Source organism: Physeter macrocephalus, chromosome 18 (assembly GCF_002837175.3).
Source record: "Physeter macrocephalus isolate SW-GA chromosome 18, ASM283717v5, whole genome shotgun sequence".
In the NCBI taxonomy this organism is placed as follows: domain Eukaryota; kingdom Metazoa; phylum Chordata; class Mammalia; order Artiodactyla; family Physeteridae; genus Physeter; species Physeter macrocephalus.
In genome coordinates, this window is record NC_041231.1 from 84,993,755 (window position 1) to 85,013,486 (window position 19,732).

Below are 19,732 nucleotides of genomic sequence, written 5' to 3' on the forward strand. Positions count from 1 at the left end.
TATTACCATGAAAGCTAATGAGACACCAAAATGCGTTTAATGCTGCTGGATTTCTTCCTCAGCCCGGCCAAACCAGTACACTCTCCCAATATCTATTGCAGATAAATACAAGTAACAAAATACTGTGGAGAGTTGTGTCTGGGAATTGACTCTTTCACTCGTTTAGCAAACAAGAGTTGCCGCTACAGATACGAGTTCTCACCACGAAGGGACCTTAGAGGTCATCCATCGTGACTCCCTCTTCCCACATAGGAAATGAGGACCAGGGAGGACCTGGACACCAAATAGCCTAATAGATCCGCGTCCGCGTCAGGGAGCGCCCTCCCCGCCGCTTCCCCAGCGGCCCGCTCGGCACCGCCCTCCCGCCCGGCCGAGGACCCGCGCGGGGTGCCCGCGGCGGCGCCTGACGGGAGCGCGGTTCCCGGGCGCGTCGCCACCACCCCACACCGTGCCCGCGCCCCTCGCTGTTCCTCCGGAGCGCGGTCTGCGGCGGGCGGCGCGGTCCCCGGGCCAGGGTCGGGCAGGGCAGCGCCCGCACACTCAGGCGGGGCACGGCTGCCCCCGCCAGGACCCGCGGGCCCGGAAACGCTTGCAGTCACACGTGGGCGCCGACGGCGCGGGCTGCTGTCGCAGGGAGCTACGGTCGTCCGGGCAGCTGCCCGACGTCCACGCCCGCCGGACTCCCCTGCTCCAGCCGCCAGACCAGTTCAGCTTCGGCCGGCGCCCGGCTATGAGGTGGATACCAGGCTCAGTGTGACCACCTCCCTCCAGTACGTACATACAGCCCGAACCCGCGTCCCGCCGGCCGCTGAGGGCCTCCTACGAGCTGCCCACATTCCCCGAGGGCCCGCGGTCACGGGAAGTTCCCCACTGTCATTGCCACTCCGAGAGCTGGGTCCTCGGCTCTTGAAGTCCAGTCAGATTCCTGGGTCTCTCGGTCTTACCCTGTCTTTCTTTCTCCTTAGGGTTTTTCCACCTCGTTCGGACCTCCTGCATAACCATGTCCGTCCTCTACGTCTCTCCTCACCCCGATGCCTTCCCCAGCCTCCGAGCCCTTATAGCTGCTCGCTACGGGGAGGCTGGGGAGGGTCCGGGATGGGGAGGAGCCCACCCCCGCATCTGTCTCCAGCCGCCCCCGACCAGCAGGACTCCCTTTCCGCCACCCCGCCTGCCCGCCCTGGAACAGGGGCCCAGTGGGCTCTGGGTGTGGGGGGCCACTGCTGTGGCCCAGCTGCTGTGGCCAGCAGGCCTGGGGGGCCCTGGAGGTAGTCGGGCAGCCGTCCTCGTCCAACAGTGGGTTAGTTACGCTGACACGGAGCTGATACCAGCTGCCTGTGGGGCAACGCTGCCAGCCTTGGGACTCCAAAGCTCTGGCCAGGACCCCCAGGTGAGAAGAAGCGCAGAGGGGAAGGGGGAAATTTAGAAGAAGGAAGCAAGACTTGGAATGGATGCTGAGCCAGGAAGTCAGCATGTCAGACGTAGAAAAAGATTGATCATATTCCAGATTGCCACCTGATATGGTAACCTTGGGCAGGTTTCTTAAACTCTCTGAGCCTTGGTCTTCCTATGTCTGTGAAAACGAAAATTGAGAACATGTTGAGAAGGTGAAAAGATGTGTGCAGAGCACATGATCTAGTGACAGGTGTTTAAAAGTCTCAGTAAGAGTTTGATGAATCTGAAACTGATGAAATTAGTTAGAAGTTACTGTGAATTGTAGGAAAAGACTGGGTGAAGGAGAGATGAGGAGAGGCAGTCAGGCCTGGAGAGATGACAGTTGCTGGGAGAAGATGGAGGAGAAATGAAATGAGGAAAAGGGAAGTAGGAGAAAGGAGAGATAATCACACCACATTGTAACTAAATTCTTCTTGAGTGGAGCTGTGCCTTACTTACTGCCCTTATAACATCACCCCCTTGCAGAGTATTGAGCACATGGTGGATATTTAGTATTTTTTGAATGAATGAATGAATGAAATGAATATATGACTTAGATTCTGGTTTGCTCCCTCACATCCTGACTACTCTACCTAAATAGAGGCCCCCCTCATTGGAATTCTCTCTCCCCCTCAGTTTCATTTATTTTTATTCATAGCACTTAGGAGGAAAATAGGTTAATACATTATATATTTGTACATTTATTGTCTCTGCCCCTAGAATGTAAATTCCAACAGGTCAGGGGCTCCATCTGTTCATATTGTCTCCTCATTTATTAGAGAAGGCCTGGCATGCAGTAAGTACTTAATAAATATTTGTTGAAGCAGTTACTGTGTTGCCTCATGTAATCTTTAACTTCCTGTGCTTTAGTATATTGTATCTGACATATAAGTGTTTAGTAGGCAGTCCAGTGGTTAAGACTCCATGCTTCCACTGCCTGGGGCGCGGGTTCGAGCCCTCTTTGGGGAACTAAGATCCCGCATGCTGCATGGTATGGCCAAAAAAAAAAAAAGTGTTTAGTAGGAATTGATTAAATGAATGAGAAGTATTTTTATTATGAGCATTTCAGTGAAGAAGAAATTGGTGATTTGTGGAAATGGAAGGAGGCCAAATGGATTGAGTGGGGGTGAGGATTGAGGTGGGCTGAGCCTTATTTCATACCCCTTTGCCTTCCTGTTAGGCTGCACTGGCGGCCCTGGGCAGGGCCCTGAGCCCCTTGGAAGAGTGGCTTCGGCTGCACACCTACTTGGCTGGAGAGGCCCCCACTCTGGCTGACCTGGCGGCTGTCACAGCTTTGCTGCTGCCTTTCCGTTATGTGAGTCACTGGGGCTTCGGGAAGAATGAGGGCAGTTTCCCTCAGACCTCACTATAGGGTGACTAAGGATAGTTCATTTCTTTTCCCCACCCCAGGTCCTGGACCCCTCTGCCCGTCGGATTTGGGGTAATGTGACTCGCTGGTTTATTACATGTGTCCAGCAGCCAGAGTTCCGGGCCGTGCTGGGAGACGTGGCTCTGTATTCAGGGTCCAGGCTTCTCTCCCAACAGCCAGGTGAGGAAGGATGGGGGGTGGGAGCGGAGGGGTTCCTCTGGGGACTTTCATGCAGCTCACTTTTTTGTCTCTTAGGAATAGCAGAATCTCTGGGACAGGAGCTGGGCGGGGGTAGGTGGGAGGTCGGCATGGGGCAGCCTTTGGGCAGCTGAAATAGGCCATCTGAGACGTAATAGCAGTCTTCACAGAGGGTCCCCAGCAGGTCTGCATTTCTGTGCCTCTTTCCAGGCTCTGAGGTCCCTGCACCCCCAAAGACAGCTGCTCAACTCAAGAAAGAGGCAAAGAAACGGGAGAAGCTAGAGAAATTCCAACAGAAGCAGAAGGTCCAACAGCAGCAGCCACCCCCTGGGGAGGTGAGAGGCTGGTGGAGCTGGATGGAGGGTTGATGCCATGGTGAGCGGCTGATATCTGGGCCTATATCCTTTCCCTCCCAAGCAGAAGAAACCAAAACCAGAGAAGAGGGAGAAACGGGATCCTGGGGTCATTACCTATGACCTCCCAACCCCACCTGGAGAAAAGAAAGGTACTAGGAAAGGTACTAGGAGGGGGAAGAGAGACCTCCACTCTTCACCTCCACCCTCCTTGTCTCTTCTCTTTTTACCCCTTTTGCTCTGTACTTGCTTCCACTACTTTGCTTAGTGAGGATTTGCATAGTCCCAGGTCCTTCTCTGCTGGCCCCTCGTCCCCTTCCTAGCTGCTCCCAGCCTCGGCTCTGACCCTTCTCTTCCTCCCCCTCAGATGTCAGTGGCACCATGCCTGACTCCTACAGCCCTCAGTACGTGGAGGCTGCCTGGTACCCTTGGTGGGAGCAGCAGGGCTTCTTCAAGCCCGAGTATGGGGTGAGTGGGCACTGCTGCCCAGGCCTGGAGGGGATGGGGGCGGGGAAGGACAGGGCTGAAGGATACATTGCCTGGGAGCAGACCCGAAGAGGTGACATGAGGCCTTAGTAAGTACCCATCCTTCCTCCTCGTCAGCGTTCCAGTGTGTCAGCACCAAATCCTCAGGGCATCTTCATGATGTGCATTCCACCCCCCAACGTGACAGGCTCTCTGCACCTGGGCCACGCGCTCACCAACGCCATCCAGGACTCCCTGACCCGATGGTGAGCTTCCGTCTTCTCCTCCAACTGGTTCCCTCTGCCTTCTCTGGCTCCACACTCCTGTGGTTCCCTTCTCTTTGCTGACTGGGGCCCTCAGCTCTGCCCCCTGGTGGTGCTACACTTCTCTCTGGGTCACTCCCATCTGATGACTTAGCATCCTCTCCTGGTCAAGTAACCAGCACTTCCACTTGGAAACTCTCTTCTCTTGCCACTAAAAATAACATTATTTTGAATTTAGCAAGAAATATGTGAATATATTCTTGTTGTAAGAAATTTAAAACTTCAAGTTTCCTTGACCACCCTCCTCCAGATTTACTTCCTCCTAAGAATTAGCACACATCATTGTTATCACGTGGATGTGTATCTTTCCAGACCTTTCCTATTTGCTTACATGTACATGTACCCATAGAAATGTGTAGTTTTCCTTTTTGGAAATGGGTTTTTCTTTTCTGTAACATTAAGGGCTCACACCAAACTTGTTATTTTATAACTTTTTTCTTACCCTTCACAGTTTATCATAGAGATTTTTCCTCGTCCTTATATGTAGACTGACTTCATTCTCCTTCATTGTTCCTTAGTGTGGCTTTACATAATGGTGTCACTTTTTTATTAATGGTTGTTCCTAATTTTTCTCTGTTGAAAACTGCTGGAATGCACATTTCCTATACATGCTTTCTCAAGCTCCTATGGAAGCATATCTCTGGCATAGATACCAAGAAGTGAAATCTCTGTGTCCAAGGGGCATACCTTTATCGAGTACAAATAGAAGCCGGCAAGTTGCCCTCCAAAACGGCTTTACCAATTTATACTCCATGAGTTGCATGTGAGGTGTGCCCCTGCCAACCCTGGGCATTATCTGTCTTTGTTTTGCCAATCTGATGGGGGAAAAATGGTTATTTCTGTTACTGCTGATTACTAGTGAGGCTGTGTCTCTTCATGTATCCTGGCCAGTCAGGTTTGCCTTTATATGTATTGTCTGAACGTATTGTTTGCCCATCTTTCTATTGTTCTTTGTTTGTTTGTTTACTTTTTTAATTGTTTCATTAGAAGATTCTTTATAGAGTCTATGTATACATTCTGGCTATTGTTTTTTTGTTGTTGTTGTTAATATATGTTATAAACATTTTCTCCTGTTCTAGCACTTGATTTTTTTCCCCCACTGTGAATATTTTGACTAGTTAACAACCACAAAGGCTAATATTTCAGGTGACGAATTTCTTTTTAAAAGTATTTTAAAACAGCATTTTATCTATTGAAACTAGGGTTTATTTATTATATTTTAAATTTTGAGAAGTTTTTCTAGTGTCCTACTTAACTCAATTAATTTGGTCAAAAGTATTTACAGGACATAACTATGTGCCAGCTCTGCTCAGGGCACTGGATACATCAGACTTAGCATTTTGCAAGGAATTAAAGAGTTGGAAAAACAGAGTTGTGTTAAATACATATAACATATAACAGTCAGGTTATTTACATGAGGAAAGGTTTAACACTTCTTACAGAACACTTAAGGTAGCAACATTGTTTTCTAATGAGCATGGTTTAAATCAAATATTAGAAACTCCTATTACTTAACTGGAATAGATTCACGTCAGTGTTTTAGAATCACAGATAACGTGAAATAACAGCCATAAGTATCTCCACCAGTAAGACATAAAAATGAAATAAAAGTGACTATCTATCTATGTTTTTTCCTTTTTTCTTCTAGCAGAAAATAGGGTGTTTTTCTACAAATATCCATGACATTTTATTGATTTTTTTTTTTTTGGCCAAATTTATATGCTCCCCAAGAGACACTTTTAGTGAAATAATATTTTTATCTTCCTCTCTCATGCTTGATTTCTTTAATAGTATTGTTTAACAATATCTTGAAAAGGTCAGAAAATGTTCATATCCATTACAGCATATAGGAACATCTGTGATCTGTAAGAGAATGGAGTTGCTGCAGTCCTGTCCCCAAGGAGATCTAAACCCAGTGGGGGTAAACAGACTGATAAAGTAATGGATATAATGCAGTTTGATGAGTCATTGAAAATAATGTATGAACACAGTGTTAATGTATTTCTATAGTAATTTTCTCTTCCCCACTCTTTTTTTAAACATGTATCATTTTTATAAATTAATTAATTTTTGGCTGCATAGGGTCTTCGTTGCTGCACGTGGGCTTTCTCTAGTTGCAGCAGTTGGGGGCTGCTCTTTGTTTTGCTGTGCAGGCTCCTCATTGCAGTGGCTTCTCTTTTTGTGGAGCACGGGCTCTAGGCACGTGGGCTTCAGTAGTTGTGGCACGTGGGCTCAGCAGTTGCGGCGCACGGGCTTAGTTGCTCTGCAGCATGTGGGATCTTCCCAGACCAGGGCTCGAACCCGTGTCCGCTGCATTGGCAGGCAGATTCTTAACCACTGCACCACCAGGGAAGTCCCATAAACACGTACCATTTTTTAATAACAATAATAATAGCTGACATTAATTTGGTCCTCTCCCCTACTTTAAAATGTACTTCTCAAAGGTCACCAAAAAGTTCATTACAGTTTAATGCTTTATGGGCCACATCAGCACAGAGCTTGATAAAGAGTAAACTGGGGGCTTCCCTGGTGGCGCAGTGGTTGAGAATCTGCCTGCTGATGCAGGGGACACGGGTTCGATCCCTGGTCTGGGAGGATCCCACATGCCGCGGAGCAACTAGGCCCGTGAGCCACAACTACTGAGCCTGCGCGTCTGGAGCCTGTGCTCCACAACAAGAGAGGCCGCAATGGTGAGAGGTCCGTGCACTGTGATGAAGAGTGGCCCCCGCTTGCCACAACTAGAGAAAGCCCTCGCACAGAAACGAAGACCCAACACAGCAAAAATAAATAAATTAATTAACAAACTCCTATCCCCAACGTCTTAAAAGAAAAAGAAAAGTAAACTGCATTTATTTGTACCAGAATATGGTAGGTAAAGATTCAACGATACTACCATCTCTATTTCTCTAATTCATCCCCTGATTAATTCACTGAAATATAACTAGCTTCCATTCATTTTCTCTAAAATAGTCTAGTCCTTGAATTTCAACTCAGAGATTTTATTGTTCTGAGGTTTTATGTTTTAACCTAGTCAGTTTACCAGTGTTCTTTGACTTAATCTTCACTGTCTTGTTACAGAAAATCTCCTGCCTCCAAGTTACAAACATGATCACCTATTATTTTCTTCTTTTTTTTAATTTTTGGAAACGATACCATTTTCTAATGCTTTTCTCATAGTTTTGTTTTCTAAAGTTGAGGGTTTTTCCTTTTAACAAAATTAAACTAAATTTAGATTTATTTTAAAGTAAATAAGTTTGTTTTTGTGGCTATGGGGAAGTAGGGCGATTTTTCCAACCAATTAGCTAGTGTCCCAAACAAATTTATTGACTAGTTTGTCCTTTCTCCACTGATATGAAATGCCACCTTTAACAAATACTAAATATGCCTGAATCTGTTTCCAGTCACTGTTTTGTTTCCTTAATCTATAATTTTGTTCCTAGTTCCTGTGAAAACTTCTTTTAATAATCATAAGCTTCTCATATGTGTTGATATCTAGCTGGGCGAGAGCCTCCTCTTTGTCCTTCTTTTGCCAAATTGCCTTGGCTGTCCTCACACATCTCTGCCTGACAATGATTTTAGAGTCGGGAGAGTCCTGCCCCATCGACCCTCTCTTTCTCAAGTTCACCGACTGCCTGCCTGGAGTCCCTTCCTCCTTCGGGGCAGCTTTACTGCCCTCTCACCTCTGCTCCTCCGTGCTCCTCCCACAGGCACCGCATGCGCGGGGAGACCACCCTGTGGAATCCTGGCTGTGACCACGCGGGCATTGCCACCCAGGTGGTGGTGGAGAAGAAACTCTGGCGTGAGCAGGGGCTGAGTCGGCACCAGCTGGGCCGCGAGGCCTTTCTGCGGGAGGTCTGGAAGTGGAAGGAGGAGTGAGTACAGCGTCCCTTCAGACATCACAACCCTGCCTCCCTGTCCAGATAAGATCTCTGTCACCTGCAACCCTGGCTGCAGGGTCAGACCCTCCCACAGAGGCTGAGGGTCATTTGGCCCCAGGGCCAACGTCCATTTCAGAGGGATGAGTGATCCCCACGTTCTGCCCCATTAGCTGCCTGATGTCTCCCTCCAGCCCAGGCCTGAATGCTGATCCTGGCCTTTCTGTCCACTTCCAGGAAAGGTGACCGGATTTACCACCAGCTGAAGAAGCTTGGCAGCTCCTTGGACTGGAATCGAGCCTGTTTCACCATGGATCCTGTGAGTAGGAGTAGGGGTGGGTCTCGGGGCTGGGGTAGGAGTAAGAAGCTCCCCACAGAAGAGAGCATATGCCCAGGGCCCTCCCCCAGGAGGTGGCCCACTCGTAGGAAACCACTAGGGCTCAGCTGCAAATGCCAGTTTCTACCCTGTGTCATGGCCCTTTGTGTTACCTGTCACCTACCTTAGGAGCTCAAATTCCTTCCAGTGGCACATGGTGGGGCCTCACCCTCCCCTGCAGCCTGAACCCCCAGGATTTTCTGCATTAGCACCTGTCCCTAGCTGAGTGGTTTCCCTGCCATCTGCGGTATCACCAGGGTGTTGCCGATCTGTGTTCCCATAGTGCCCTCTCCCGCTCAAGAGAAGTACTTCTTTCCTCTCGCCCCTAAAGAGGTCTGTGTGCTGGGCAGCGGGGCTCTGGGCCGGCCGGGTCTCACTGGCCCCTGCTGCCTTGACACCGAGGCCCATCTCTGGCTCCCCCTGTTCCCCCTTAGAAACTGTCAGCAGCCGTGACGGAGGCCTTTGTCCAGCTCCATGAGGAAGGAGTCATCTACCGTAGTACCCGCCTTGTCAACTGGTCCTGCACCCTCAACTCTGCCATCTCGGACATCGAGGTGTGCCCCTTCCCTCCCCCGGCTCTCCCTATCTCCACCCCCAGCCCCAGCCCCTGGGCCACTCTTCTTAATCTCCGCCTCACAGGTGGATAAGAAGGAGTTGACAGGCCGCACCCTGCTCTCTGTGCCTGGCTACAAGGAGAAGGTGGAGTTTGGGGTCCTCGTCTCCTTTGCTTACAAGGTCCAAGGCTCAGGTAGGAGCCAGGGGCACCAGGGTACTGGGCTGGGTTGGCTGGGGGCGGGAAGGGCCCAGCGCTGAGCCCACAAGGCCTCCTGTCACCCCAGACAGCGACGAGGAGGTGCTGGTGGCAACAACTCGGATTGAGACGATGCTGGGAGACGTGGCCGTAGCCGTGCACCCCAAAGACCCCAGATACCAGGTGTGGCGGTGTGCTGCCTGCAGTTGGGGGATGAATGCTGGCTGAAGTGGCCCCCACGCTACGTGGTGGGATGGGCACTGAGACCCCCGGCTGATGAGAGAAATTGGATCAGAAACTCATCTGCTGGCTGTTTTCTGGCCGTGTAGATGGAATTTGGGTGTTAGGAAGTCAGGACCCTGCGTAGGAGGGAGTCGGGCCCAGCCCTCTGTGCGTTTTTGGCATCTTCCTCTGTCCCCAGCACCTGAAGGGGAAGAGCGTGATCCACCCATTCGTGTCTCGGAGCCTTCCCATCGTCTTCGATGATTTTGTGGACATGGAGTTCGGCACAGGTGAGCACAGGGCTGTCCTGTGGGGAGAGGAAGGAGCCGTGAGGCACACTCCTGCTGTTCATTTTCCCCTTCAAAGAAAAACGTAAGCGTCACCTGAGCAGGCAGGAGTTGGGCTGGTTCTCAGGGGACTGTGTGAGGGGATTGGGGGACAGGGGTGGTCTGAGAGCCACATCCGTCGGCAAAGGGGGGTGGGTGTGTGGGCAGAGACTCTTCGAGTCCCTCGTGACCCTGGCACCCCCGCGTGCACCCCAGGCGCGGTGAAGATCACCCCTGCACACGACCAGAATGACTATGAGGTTGGGCAGCGGCACGGGCTGGAGGCCATCAGCATCATGGACGCCCAAGGGGCCCTTGTCAACGTGCCCCCACCTTTCCTGGTGAGACTGCCTGGGGCGTGGTGGCTGCCTCAGGGGACAGCGGGGTACCTGGCACGGCCGTGACAGAGCCTGTCTCCCATCCAGGGCCTGCCCAGGTTTGAGGCCAGAAAGGCAGTGCTGGCGGCGCTGAAGGAGCGGGGACTGTTCCGTGGCATTGAGGACAACCCCATGGTGGTGCCACTTTGCAAGTGAGGGTGGAGGCCAGGGGAGGGGGGAGGGGACGGGTTTCTCGGGGTGCTCACCACCCAGCCTCCCCACCCACGTGTACCTGCAGCCGCTCCAAGGACGTGGTGGAACCTCTCCTGCGGCCGCAGTGGTACGTGCGCTGTGGGGAAATGGCCCAGGCCGCCAGCGCTGCTGTGACACGGGGCGACCTCCGCATCCTGCCCGAGGCCCATCAACGGACGTGGCATGCCTGGATGGACAACATCAGGTGCGTCAGGCCCCTCGATGTGGGGAGGGCGACCGAGTGAGGGGCCGAGCGGGGCAGAGGCCGGGCACCTCCCGCCCTTCCTTGATTCCCTCTCCTCCCCCTGCCACTTGCAGGGACTGGTGCATCTCCCGGCAGCTGTGGTGGGGCCATCGCATCCCAGCCTACTTCGTCACTGTCAGTGACCCAGCTGTACCCCCAGGGGAGGTGAGAACCGGGCCAGGGCTGGGTACTGGCACATCTTGGGGGGGCTCTGGGTTCATTGGATCTTGGTGGGGGGACAGGCAGAGGTGCCCCCTTGGATACTCACTCCACCTGTGGCAGGACCCTGATGGGCGGTACTGGGTGAGCGGGCGCACCAAGGCCGAGGCTCTGGAGAAGGCAGCCGAGGAGTTTGGTGTGTCCCCTGACAAGATCAGTCTCCAGCAAGGCAAGGCTGGGCCTTGGGGTGGGGGCAGAGGGGGGCTGATCCTCACCTCTACCCCGTCTGACCTCTGACCTCTGGTTCCCCTCAGATGAAGACGTACTGGACACCTGGTTCTCCTCTGGCCTCTTCCCCTTCTCCATCCTGGGCTGGCCCAACCAGGTACATTCCCGGGGCCAGCACAGGGTGGGGTGGGAGTCTTGGGGGTGGGTGCTTGGCTCCCCATCACTCACGCCCTGCTCTGCCCCCAGTCAGAAGATCTGAGTGTGTTTTACCCGGGGACGCTGCTGGAGACAGGCCATGATATCCTCTTCTTCTGGGTGGCCAGGATGGTCATGCTTGGCCTGAAGCTCACTGGCAGGCTGCCTTTCAGAGAGGTGTGGAGACTGCTGAGACCCCTCCCGCTGTCCCCTCCCTCACCCGGGCAGCTTTGGGTGGGCCTGGCCAAGGAGGCTTGTGGGGTCTCAAAGCCAGCCTGGGCTCTACTAGGTGCTTCTGCACCCCAGCTTCCTAGAGGAGGGAGCGCCTCTAATTCACACGAAGGCACTGAAGGGGCGGGCTGGCAGCGACACCGAGGGGCCTGAGGTTCAGAGGAGGGCAAACCAGAGGTGGGGGTAGGGGGACAGGCATTGGGGTCTAGGTGGGGAGACATCCCCACAGGCCTGGCCTTCCCTGCCTCGCAGGTCTACCTCCATGCCATCGTGCGGGATGCCCACGGCCGGAAGATGAGCAAGTCTCTAGGCAACGTCATTGACCCCCTGGACGTCATCCACGGAGTCTCTCTGCAGGTGGGGCTGGGCGCGGGCTCAGGCCGGGAAGGGCTGTGGGGTGGTGGCCGCGGGCCCCTGATTACTCCCACGTCACCCTCAGGGCCTCCACGACCAGTTACTGAGCAGCAACCTGGATCCCAGCGAGGTGGAAAAAGCTAAAGAAGGGCAGGTACAGAGGGCGGGCCTGGGGCTGGAGTTTGGGCAGAAGGCAGGTGAGGCTGGCTCAGGACATCCCCTGCTCACTCCTCCCCCGCAGAAGGCGGATTTCCCGGCGGGGATCCCCGAGTGTGGCACCGATGCTCTCCGGTTTGGACTGTGCGCCTACACGTCCCAGGGTACGGCTCTCCAAACCTGTCTCAGCTGCATCCTTACTCCTTCCCTGTGGCACAGCTCCCTCCTCTGCCCTGGGCGTGAGCTGGGAGGGAGAACGGTGTGGACTCACACTTTACCTCCACCCAGGCCGCGACATCAACCTGGATGTGAACCGGATATTGGGATACCGCCATTTCTGCAACAAGCTCTGGAACGCCACCAAGTTTGCCCTCCGTGGCCTTGGGAAGGATTTTGTGCCCTCACCCACCTCTGAGGTGAGGGCCTGGTGGGCACGAGGTGGGCAGCACCCACAGAGGTTGCATCCTTGCCATCAGCATGGCCCATGCTGTTTCAGGATTGTAGCCACAGAGTCAGGAAGCCCAGCTCCTGCCCCCAGGGAGCCTCTGTCTAGCTGAGGGGACAGAAGGATATAGGGACAGATTGTCATCAGGAGAGCCTCAGGCACTGTGGTCCTCCCACAAGGTGGAGGGGGGCCTCCCCCTTCTCCCCCAGGCACTGGGCACCTGGTGGTTGCTTTGGACTCATCAGGCTCCTGGAATGCAGAGTTCCCCATGGTTCCTGTTCCCATGGGGTTCTGGCTCCCCTCCCCCTGGGCATATGGTGGCCCCCCCGCCTGATATGGTGCTTCCCCCCAAGCCTGGAGGCCGCGAGAGCCTGGTGGACCGCTGGATCCGCAGCCGGCTGACTGAAGCTGTGAGGCTCAGCAACCGAGGTTTCCAGGCCTACGACTTCCCCGCTGTCACCACCGCCCAGTACAGCTTCTGGCTCTATGAGCTCTGTGACGTCTACCTGGTGAGGAGGAGCCGAGGGGCCGGGGTGCATAGAGCCCTGGGTTGGCACGAGACCTGAGCCAGCCTGTCCCCTCCCAGTCCTCACCAGTTCAACGAGGGCTGGAGGCTAGGCCTTCCCAGCCCTGAGCCCTGTGCCTCCCCCTCCCCTAGGAGTGCCTGAAGCCTGTGCTGAATGGGGTGGACCAGGTGGCGGCCGAGCACGCCCGCCAGACCCTCTACACCTGCCTGGATGTCGGCCTGCGGCTGCTCTCGCCCTTCATGCCCTTTGTGACCGAGGAGCTGTTCCAGAGGCTGCCCCGGCGGACGCCCCAAGCTCCCCCTAGCCTCTGCGTTACCTCCTACCCGGAGCCCTCGGAGGTACGGGGTATGGCCTGGAGCGGGACTCCGGGTAGCTCTGCGGAGCCAGCCCCCAGCTTCCCTTACCCCCTCCTCCACCCCACAGTGCTCCTGGAAGGACCCTGAGGCGGAAGCTGCCTTCGAGCTGGCCCTGAGCATCACTCGCGCCGTGCGCTCCCTGCGTGCCGACTACAACCTCACCCGGATCCGGCCCGACTGTGAGCCTCAGGCCCCCGCGTCCCCCGTCCCCTCAGCCCACTCTGGGACCAGTGTCCAGTGTGGCTGTCTCGTCTCCTTTCTCCCTTCCACGCAGGTTTCCTGGAAGTGGCTGATGAGGCCACAGGCGCCCTGGCATCAGCAGTGTCGGGCTATGTGCAGACTCTGTCCAGCGCGGGTATAGTGGCTGTCCTGGCGCTGGGGGCTTCTGCACCCCAGGGCTGCGCTGTGGCCCTGGCTTCTGACCGCTGCTCTGTCCACCTGCAGCTGCAGGGGCTGGTAGACCCGGCCCGGGAGCTGGGCAAACTGCAGGCCAAGCGCGATGAGGCGCAGCGGCAGGCCCAGCGTCTGCAGGAACGCCGCGCCGCCTCGGGCTACACTGTCAAGGTGCCCCTCAAAGTCCAGGAGGCAGATGAAGCCAAGGTGTGCGGTGTGGGTGGGTGTTTCCTTCCCCATTTCCCACCCCATCACTCCCTCCACCATCAAACCCCCTCCTGCGTCTGCTCTTCCGGGCCCCAGGCAATCCATGGAGGAGCAGGTAGGACCACGTAATCCCTCCTCTTACACATGAAGAACAGCCAGGGCAGGGGCACAGTCCAGGGTCACACAGCAAGTTGAAGATGGAAGCAGACCATCCATCCATCCTTCCAGCCAGACCCCTCGTGCACCACCCGGTTCCCAGAACTTGGTATCCACATGCCGGGGGGGGCTGGGATTGGGACTGACCCAATACAGTCAGGAAGCTTAGCAGATCACCTGGGACCCCTGCAGGGAGGAGCCATGGGGTAAACCACAGGGACAAAAAGAGAAACATGAGTGAAGGCTAAGTTACAGAGCTTTGGCGGCTGAGCAGGGTTGTCTCACGTGATTGTCCCAGTAGCCCTCTCATGGCAAGGCAGTATTACCAACACCATTTTCCAGATGAAGGCTAAGCGTCCCTCAGAGCCTCTGTTCCTAACCACTGTGCTCTACTTCCCCAGTCATTGGCTGGGGCTGAGCCACTGGGTGGCACACATGAGCTCTGAAGCCCCTTCCTCTTTGGGAACGGACCACTCTGGGAAAAGACAGGACCCAGGAGACCAGTGATGGTGGAAGAGAACAGGGAGGTGGGGAATTAGGGGGAAGCAAGCTAGCCAAGCACACAGTTCCCACAAACTACTCCCTGCCCATGGTCCTCACCCATCTTTCCAACTCTGACCCCTCTGCTCTTTTTTTTTTTTTAATATATAAATTTATTTATTCAGGGAGGAGCCATGGGGTAAACCACAGGGACAAAAAGTGAAACATGAGTGAAGGCTAAGTTACAGAGCTTTGGCGGCTGAGCAGGGTTGTCTCACGTGATTGTCCCAGTAGCCCTCTCATGGCAAGGCAGTATTACCAACACCATTTTCCAGATGAAGGCTAAGCGTCCCTCAGAGCCTCTGTTCCTAACCACTGTGCTCTACTTCCCCAGTCATTGGCTGGGGCTGAGCCACTGGGTGGCACACATGAGCTCTGAAGCCCCTTCCTCTTTGGGAACGGACCACTCTGGGAAAAGACAGGACCCAGGAGACCAGTGATGGTGGAAGAGAACAGGGAGGTGGGGAATTAGGGGGAAGCAAGCTAGCCAAGCACACAGTTCCCACAAACTACTCCCTGCCCATGGTTCTCACCCATCTTTCCAACTCTGACCCCTCTGCTCTTTTTTTTTTTTTAATATATAAATTTATTTATTTTTGGCTGCATTGGGTCTTCGTTGCTGCACGTGGGCTTTCTCTAGTTGCCGCGAGTGGGGGCTATTCTTGGTTGCGGCGCGCGGCCTTCTCGTTGCAGCGGCTTCTCTTGTTGCAGAGCTTGGGCTCTAGGCGCATGGGCTTCAGTAGTTGTGGCACGTGGGCTCAGTATTTGTGGCTCACGGGCTCTAGAATGCACACTCAGTAGTTGTGGCGCACGGGCTTAGTTGCTCCGCGCCATGTGGGATCTTCCCCGACCAGGGCTCGAACCCGTGTCCCCTGCATTGGCAGGCGGATTCTTAACCACTGAGCCACCAGGGAAGTCCCTGACCCCTCTGCTGCTGTGGGCATTTGGGGTTCTCTTCTCTTGGCCCTGGGTCTCACCACTCACCCCCTTTTCCACCCTCAGCTCCAGCAGATAGAAGCAGAGCTCAGGAAGGTCGATGAGGCCATCTCCCTATTTCAGAAGATGGTGTGATACACCCAACTCCAACCCTCGTAACTCCCAGTGTTACACCATGGGGATGGCAGCAATAAAATATTTTGCCACAAAACCATCTCTTGGCTGTGTGTGGTGGGGCTGGGGACGGGGTGCTGAGGGGCTGGGTTCCTGAATCCTCAGAGGCGCCAATGTGAACAGGAGGGCAGCAGGCTGGGCGTGAGGCACTGGGTCCTGGCGGGTAGAGAGGTGCGTCTCTCTGGGTCTGGTCCTGGCCCTGAGCCAGGCCTGAGTCACGCTGCTAGCTCCCCCCTCCTCCTGCTGCCTCCTCCTCCCAGCTCTTCACTCACCTCCGCACTGCGGCCGGGGGAGGCCCGCCCTGGTGCTGGCTGCTGCTTGTGGCCTTGGGCAGGCCTGTCCTGCCAACACCCTGCCGGGGCCTCCCTCTCCCTGCGTCCACTGAATCCGGCCTAGGTTAATTATAACTCTGACCTAAGTGCCCTGTGACACCCTGCCCCCCCGACGCCGGCCCTGCCTGGAGACCGAGCAACCAGGTAGGGGAGAGGCCTAGAGAGGAGACTTCCTCTGCATGGGGGCGTTAGCCGAGGGGTGGAGGGTGCGGTGCTGGGGGAGGAGCCTCAGACCCTTCCCCTGCAGGTGTAAGTCCCTATTGGTCTGAGAGGCCCTCAGGTTGTCTGGATGATTGAAGGGAGAGGGCGGGGAAGCCAGTTAAGGGGCCAAAGCAGGTGCCCATGGAGAGAGCTGGGCCTGCCCGGAAATCTCTGCTGCTTCCTGCTCTCTGGAGAGCCTTCTGTTCCCCAGGTCCGTGTCTCAGCTATGCTCCCCATGGACGAGCTCCTGTCCCACCTGGGCCCCTCACTGCTGCTGTTGCTGCAGCTGCAGCTACTGCTGCCCCCCGCATCTGCCTTCTTCCCCAATATCTGGAGCCTCCTGGCTGCCCCCGGCTCCATCACCCACCAGGACCTGACCGAGGAGGCGGCACTCAACGTCACCCTGCAGCTCTTCCTGGAGCAGCCGCCCCCAGGTCGGCCCCCCCTTCGCCTTGAGGACTTCCTGGTGAGCGTCCCTGGGTCTGGTCACATCCCAGGGGGATTCCCCCATTCTGGGGGCCTTCTTGATGGTCCTGCTTGACCAGAGAAGGGACCCCACGCACACATTCCCTCCTCCCCTCCTGACAGCAACAATACCCAGGAGTCCTGGTCCTACAATCAGGAGTCCCCCTCCTTAGGAATGTCCAGGATTGCCCCTCCCTTGTAGGGCCCAGCACCCTCAATTCCTCCCACACCCAGCCTGGAGTGACAGAGCTGAGGAAATGTAGGCAGTCGTCTGATCCAAGGGACTTCCCTGGAACGCCTGCCCTCTACCACACTCCCAGGGCCGCACCCTGCTTGCCGACAACCTCTTTGCCGCCTACTTCGGACCTGGGTCTCCTTCCCGGCGGTTCCGAGCAGCCTTAGGAGAGGTGTCTCGTGCCAATGCCGCCCAGGACTTCCTGCCAACTTCCAGGAATGACCCTGACTTGCACTTTGATGCCGAGCGGCTGGGCCAGGGGCGCACACGCCTGGTGGGAGCTCTAGGGGAGACTGTGGTGGCGGCCAGAGCCCTTGACCACACCCTGGCCCGCCAGCGCCTCGGGGCTGCGCTTCATGCCTTGCAGGTGAGGACAGAGTTGGGGGGTCATGGTCAGAGGGGTCTTCGTTTCCAGTCTTCCTGTCTCCTGAATGGTGCCTCCTTAGCCATGCCTCCCCCTACTCTAGAAGGGGCTGGGGTGCTGCTTGCCAAGGCCCTGGGGCTATTCCCTAGTCCCCGCCTCCAAACTGGCAGCTTGTTCCCTGTGGGAACAGCTGGGAGGCATTGGCGGCTGGAGCAGGTGAGTGAGAGAGGACAGTGCTGAGGTCAAGAGGTGGGCCGTGCAGGCCACTGAAAGGCCTCTGGCTGGGCTCTGAGTGAGATGGGGAGAAACGTGGGAGGCTCCCACTTTGGCAAAGCTCTATTCTGGGCAAGGGAGAGAGCAGTGGAGGGGACTTGGGATGTCTGAAGGAGTAGCAGGGTGGGAGGAGGCTTTCAGGCTGCGGAACTGGGAGGAGGGGGAGTTAGGGCCAGACACGGTGAGAACAGTGAGCTGGTGCTTCTTCCCCTTCTCCTTTCTCTTGGGACCAGGATTTCTACAGTCACAGCAACTGGGTGGAACTGGGGAAGCAGCAGCCACACCCTCACCTCCTCTGGCCAAGGCAGGGGCTGCGGAACCTGGCGCAAGGTACGGCCGGGACCCCACTGGTGAGGGTGAGCCCACAGAGCCGCCTCACATCCTGGGGTCAAATAGGATACGACATGGTTTCATCTCTGGAACCACCTGTGCGGTCCCTCGGTTCAGCCAAAGGCCAGTCAGCTGCTTCCCCAAGGTCACGCAGCAGAGGACAGAGCCAGGACCAGATCTGCAAATGTCAGGGAGTTCTCTGTCTTTCACGCGGCTTCCTCCCCCCACTGGATCACACGGGGCTTTCTCTCTCAGTCCCCTCATCCTTCCAACTGAACTGTGACCTGGAAGCTGCCTCCTGTCTAGTCCAGGTTCACTTCCTGTCCACAGCTCACAGAGGGCACACTACCGTAGGATTGGTGCCCCCTCCGACTTCCAGGTTTTCTAGCACAGTCCCAGTCTCAAATATTAAATCTCATTGCCAGCCGTGAGCTCCAGGTTTTAGTTCAGAAAGCCTGGAAGGGTACCTGCAAAGGGTACCTGTGGGCTTTCACCTTGTTCCAGTTGAGGGGAAAAGCAGAAGTTCGGGTGGACAGGGATAAAGGTCAGGGGCAGCAGAATCTTGGGTGCCAGACCCTTGCCCTCTCTTCCCAGTGGGCGACCCTACCTGCTCCGACTGTGAGGGGTTGAGCTGCCCTGGGAATTTGCTGGGCTTCACACTCCTCACCTCTGGCTACTTTGGAACTCATCCCTCCAAACCTCCAGGTACCAGACAGCAAAGCTCCCAGAAGTAAGGGGAGAAAGTCACTTCCTCTCCCCTGGCCCTCTCCCTAGGGACCTCAGTCCTGTAGCCCTTGTCCTATTTCCTATGGCATCACTTCTTGGAAGAAGGAAAGGATGCTGGGATGGGGGCGGGTGGATGAAGGCCCACTGAGGTGGCCATGATTGTTGGGGTGGTGGGAGCAGCTTCTTACACTGCCGATAAGACTTCAGTGCCCGAGGGCAGCTTTTGGGGACTAACTGGAGGGATCAGGGGATCCACCATGTGCTGTGGTAGCTAATCATTCCAGATTTACTCCAGATTTGCCCTCTACAAAATATCATAATTTTCTGCTTATCCTTTGCTGAGGAGTGAGAGGGTCAGGGCAGGTCAGAGAGGGCCTCGTTTTATTAGGAGGCAGTGGGTTTTTTACCTCCACCCTCCAGATCCCTTTCCGCAACCCAGGGAAATGTAGCCATGGGGGCCATTTTGACCAGAGCAGCTCCCAGCCACCACGGGGAGGCATCAACAAGGATAGCACATCCCCAGGCTTCTCCCCCCACCACATGCTGCACCTCCAGGCTGCAAACCTGGCCCTTCTGGCCTCCATCCAGGCCTTCAGCCTCCTACGAAGCCGCCTGGGAGACAGGGGTTTCTCCAGGTGAGTGGCCTCCTGGGGATGGGCTCCTTAATAGGTAGGTGCTCCAGGGCTGAGAAACCAGGGGCTGGGCACAAGTGTGCAGACCCTTCACTGTATCTCTGGCCTGCTTCCCAGGCTGCTGGACATCACCCCAGCCTCCAGCCTGAGCTTCGTCCTGGATACCACAGGCAGTATGGGTGAGGAGATCAATGCCGCCAAAATCCAGGCTCGCCACATTGTGGAGCAGCGACGGGGTGGCCCCATGGAGCCCACCCACTATGTCCTGGTGCCTTTCCATGACCCAGGTAACTGGGGTCTGGCCGGAATAGTGGAGGGAAGTCCAGGGCAAGGGGTAAATGCCACTGGTAGGGAAGTGGGCCTAATGGCTTCACTTCCATAATAAAATGGAGGCACTTCCTAGGGTCCTGAGTGCGTCTTTACTGGTACTTGTGTGCATATAAGAAACAATCAGCCACTTCTTCCACTGCTTCCAACATGACAGCACTTTCCATATGAGTTTAATCATTATGGGTGCTTAGGCAGGTAGCCTCTGCTTTCTTAGGCTTCCATTCTAATAAGTCATTTTCAGTTCTCTCCATTTCTTTTTTTTTTTTTTTTTTTTCTGGGGTTCGC

At 55.2% G+C, this 19,732-nt stretch overlaps 2 protein-coding genes across 17 annotated transcripts in view; both read left to right on the top strand.

Moving 5' to 3' along the window:
* The first annotated feature begins 573 nt into the window (after window positions 1-573).
* VARS1 (valyl-tRNA synthetase 1) lies at window positions 574-15,596 on the top strand. Of its 4 annotated transcripts, XR_008615792.1 has the most exons (31): window positions 574-770; window positions 966-1,387; window positions 2,612-2,746; window positions 2,842-2,980; window positions 3,209-3,333; window positions 3,416-3,503; window positions 3,719-3,819; window positions 3,955-4,082; window positions 7,847-8,011; window positions 8,252-8,333; window positions 8,825-8,944; window positions 9,030-9,138; window positions 9,230-9,324; window positions 9,563-9,653; window positions 9,906-10,030; window positions 10,115-10,218; window positions 10,305-10,463; window positions 10,577-10,667; window positions 10,785-10,890; window positions 10,976-11,046; window positions 11,136-11,261; window positions 11,568-11,672; window positions 11,755-11,823; window positions 11,911-11,989; window positions 12,114-12,241; window positions 12,624-12,779; window positions 12,929-13,135; window positions 13,221-13,332; window positions 13,428-13,508; window positions 13,598-13,753; window positions 15,452-15,596. XR_008615792.1 is itself a non-coding variant. In XM_007110110.4 (30 exons), the coding sequence occupies exons 2-30, from the start codon at window positions 1,001-1,003 to the stop codon at window positions 15,518-15,520; spliced, it is 3,798 nt and encodes a 1,265-aa protein (XP_007110172.1). In that variant the 5' UTR covers window positions 576-770; window positions 966-1,000; the 3' UTR covers window positions 15,521-15,596. The 4 variants fall into 4 exon arrangements, 2 of the variants coding, with proteins under 2 accessions (XP_007110172.1, XP_023977791.1); XR_008615793.1 differs by lacking the exon at window positions 13,428-13,508 and having other exon boundaries at window positions 575-770; XM_007110110.4 differs by having other exon boundaries at window positions 576-770; window positions 13,428-13,753.
* A 26-nt stretch (window positions 15,597-15,622) lies between these two features.
* The window catches only part of VWA7 (von Willebrand factor A domain containing 7), a 21,563-nt gene continuing 17,453 nt past the window's right edge, over window positions 15,623-19,732 (top strand). For 5 of the 13 annotated variants that reach the window (XM_028478477.2, XM_028478475.2, XM_028478474.2 and 2 more), the window contains exons 1-6: window positions 16,061-16,558; window positions 16,878-17,159; window positions 17,663-17,759; window positions 18,354-18,464; window positions 18,925-19,120; window positions 19,235-19,404. In XM_028478477.2, coding sequence (XP_028334278.1) covers window positions 16,181-16,558; window positions 16,878-17,159; window positions 17,663-17,759; window positions 18,354-18,464; window positions 18,925-19,120; window positions 19,235-19,404 — 1,234 coding nt within the window. In that variant the 5' untranslated portion in view covers window positions 16,061-16,180. Of the gene's footprint in view, window positions 16,036-16,060; window positions 16,559-16,877; window positions 17,160-17,662; window positions 17,760-18,353; window positions 18,465-18,880; window positions 19,121-19,234; window positions 19,405-19,732 lie in introns of those variants that run through there. The other 8 variants (XM_007110115.3, XM_028478482.1, XM_028478479.1 and 5 more) reach the window with 7 other exon arrangements.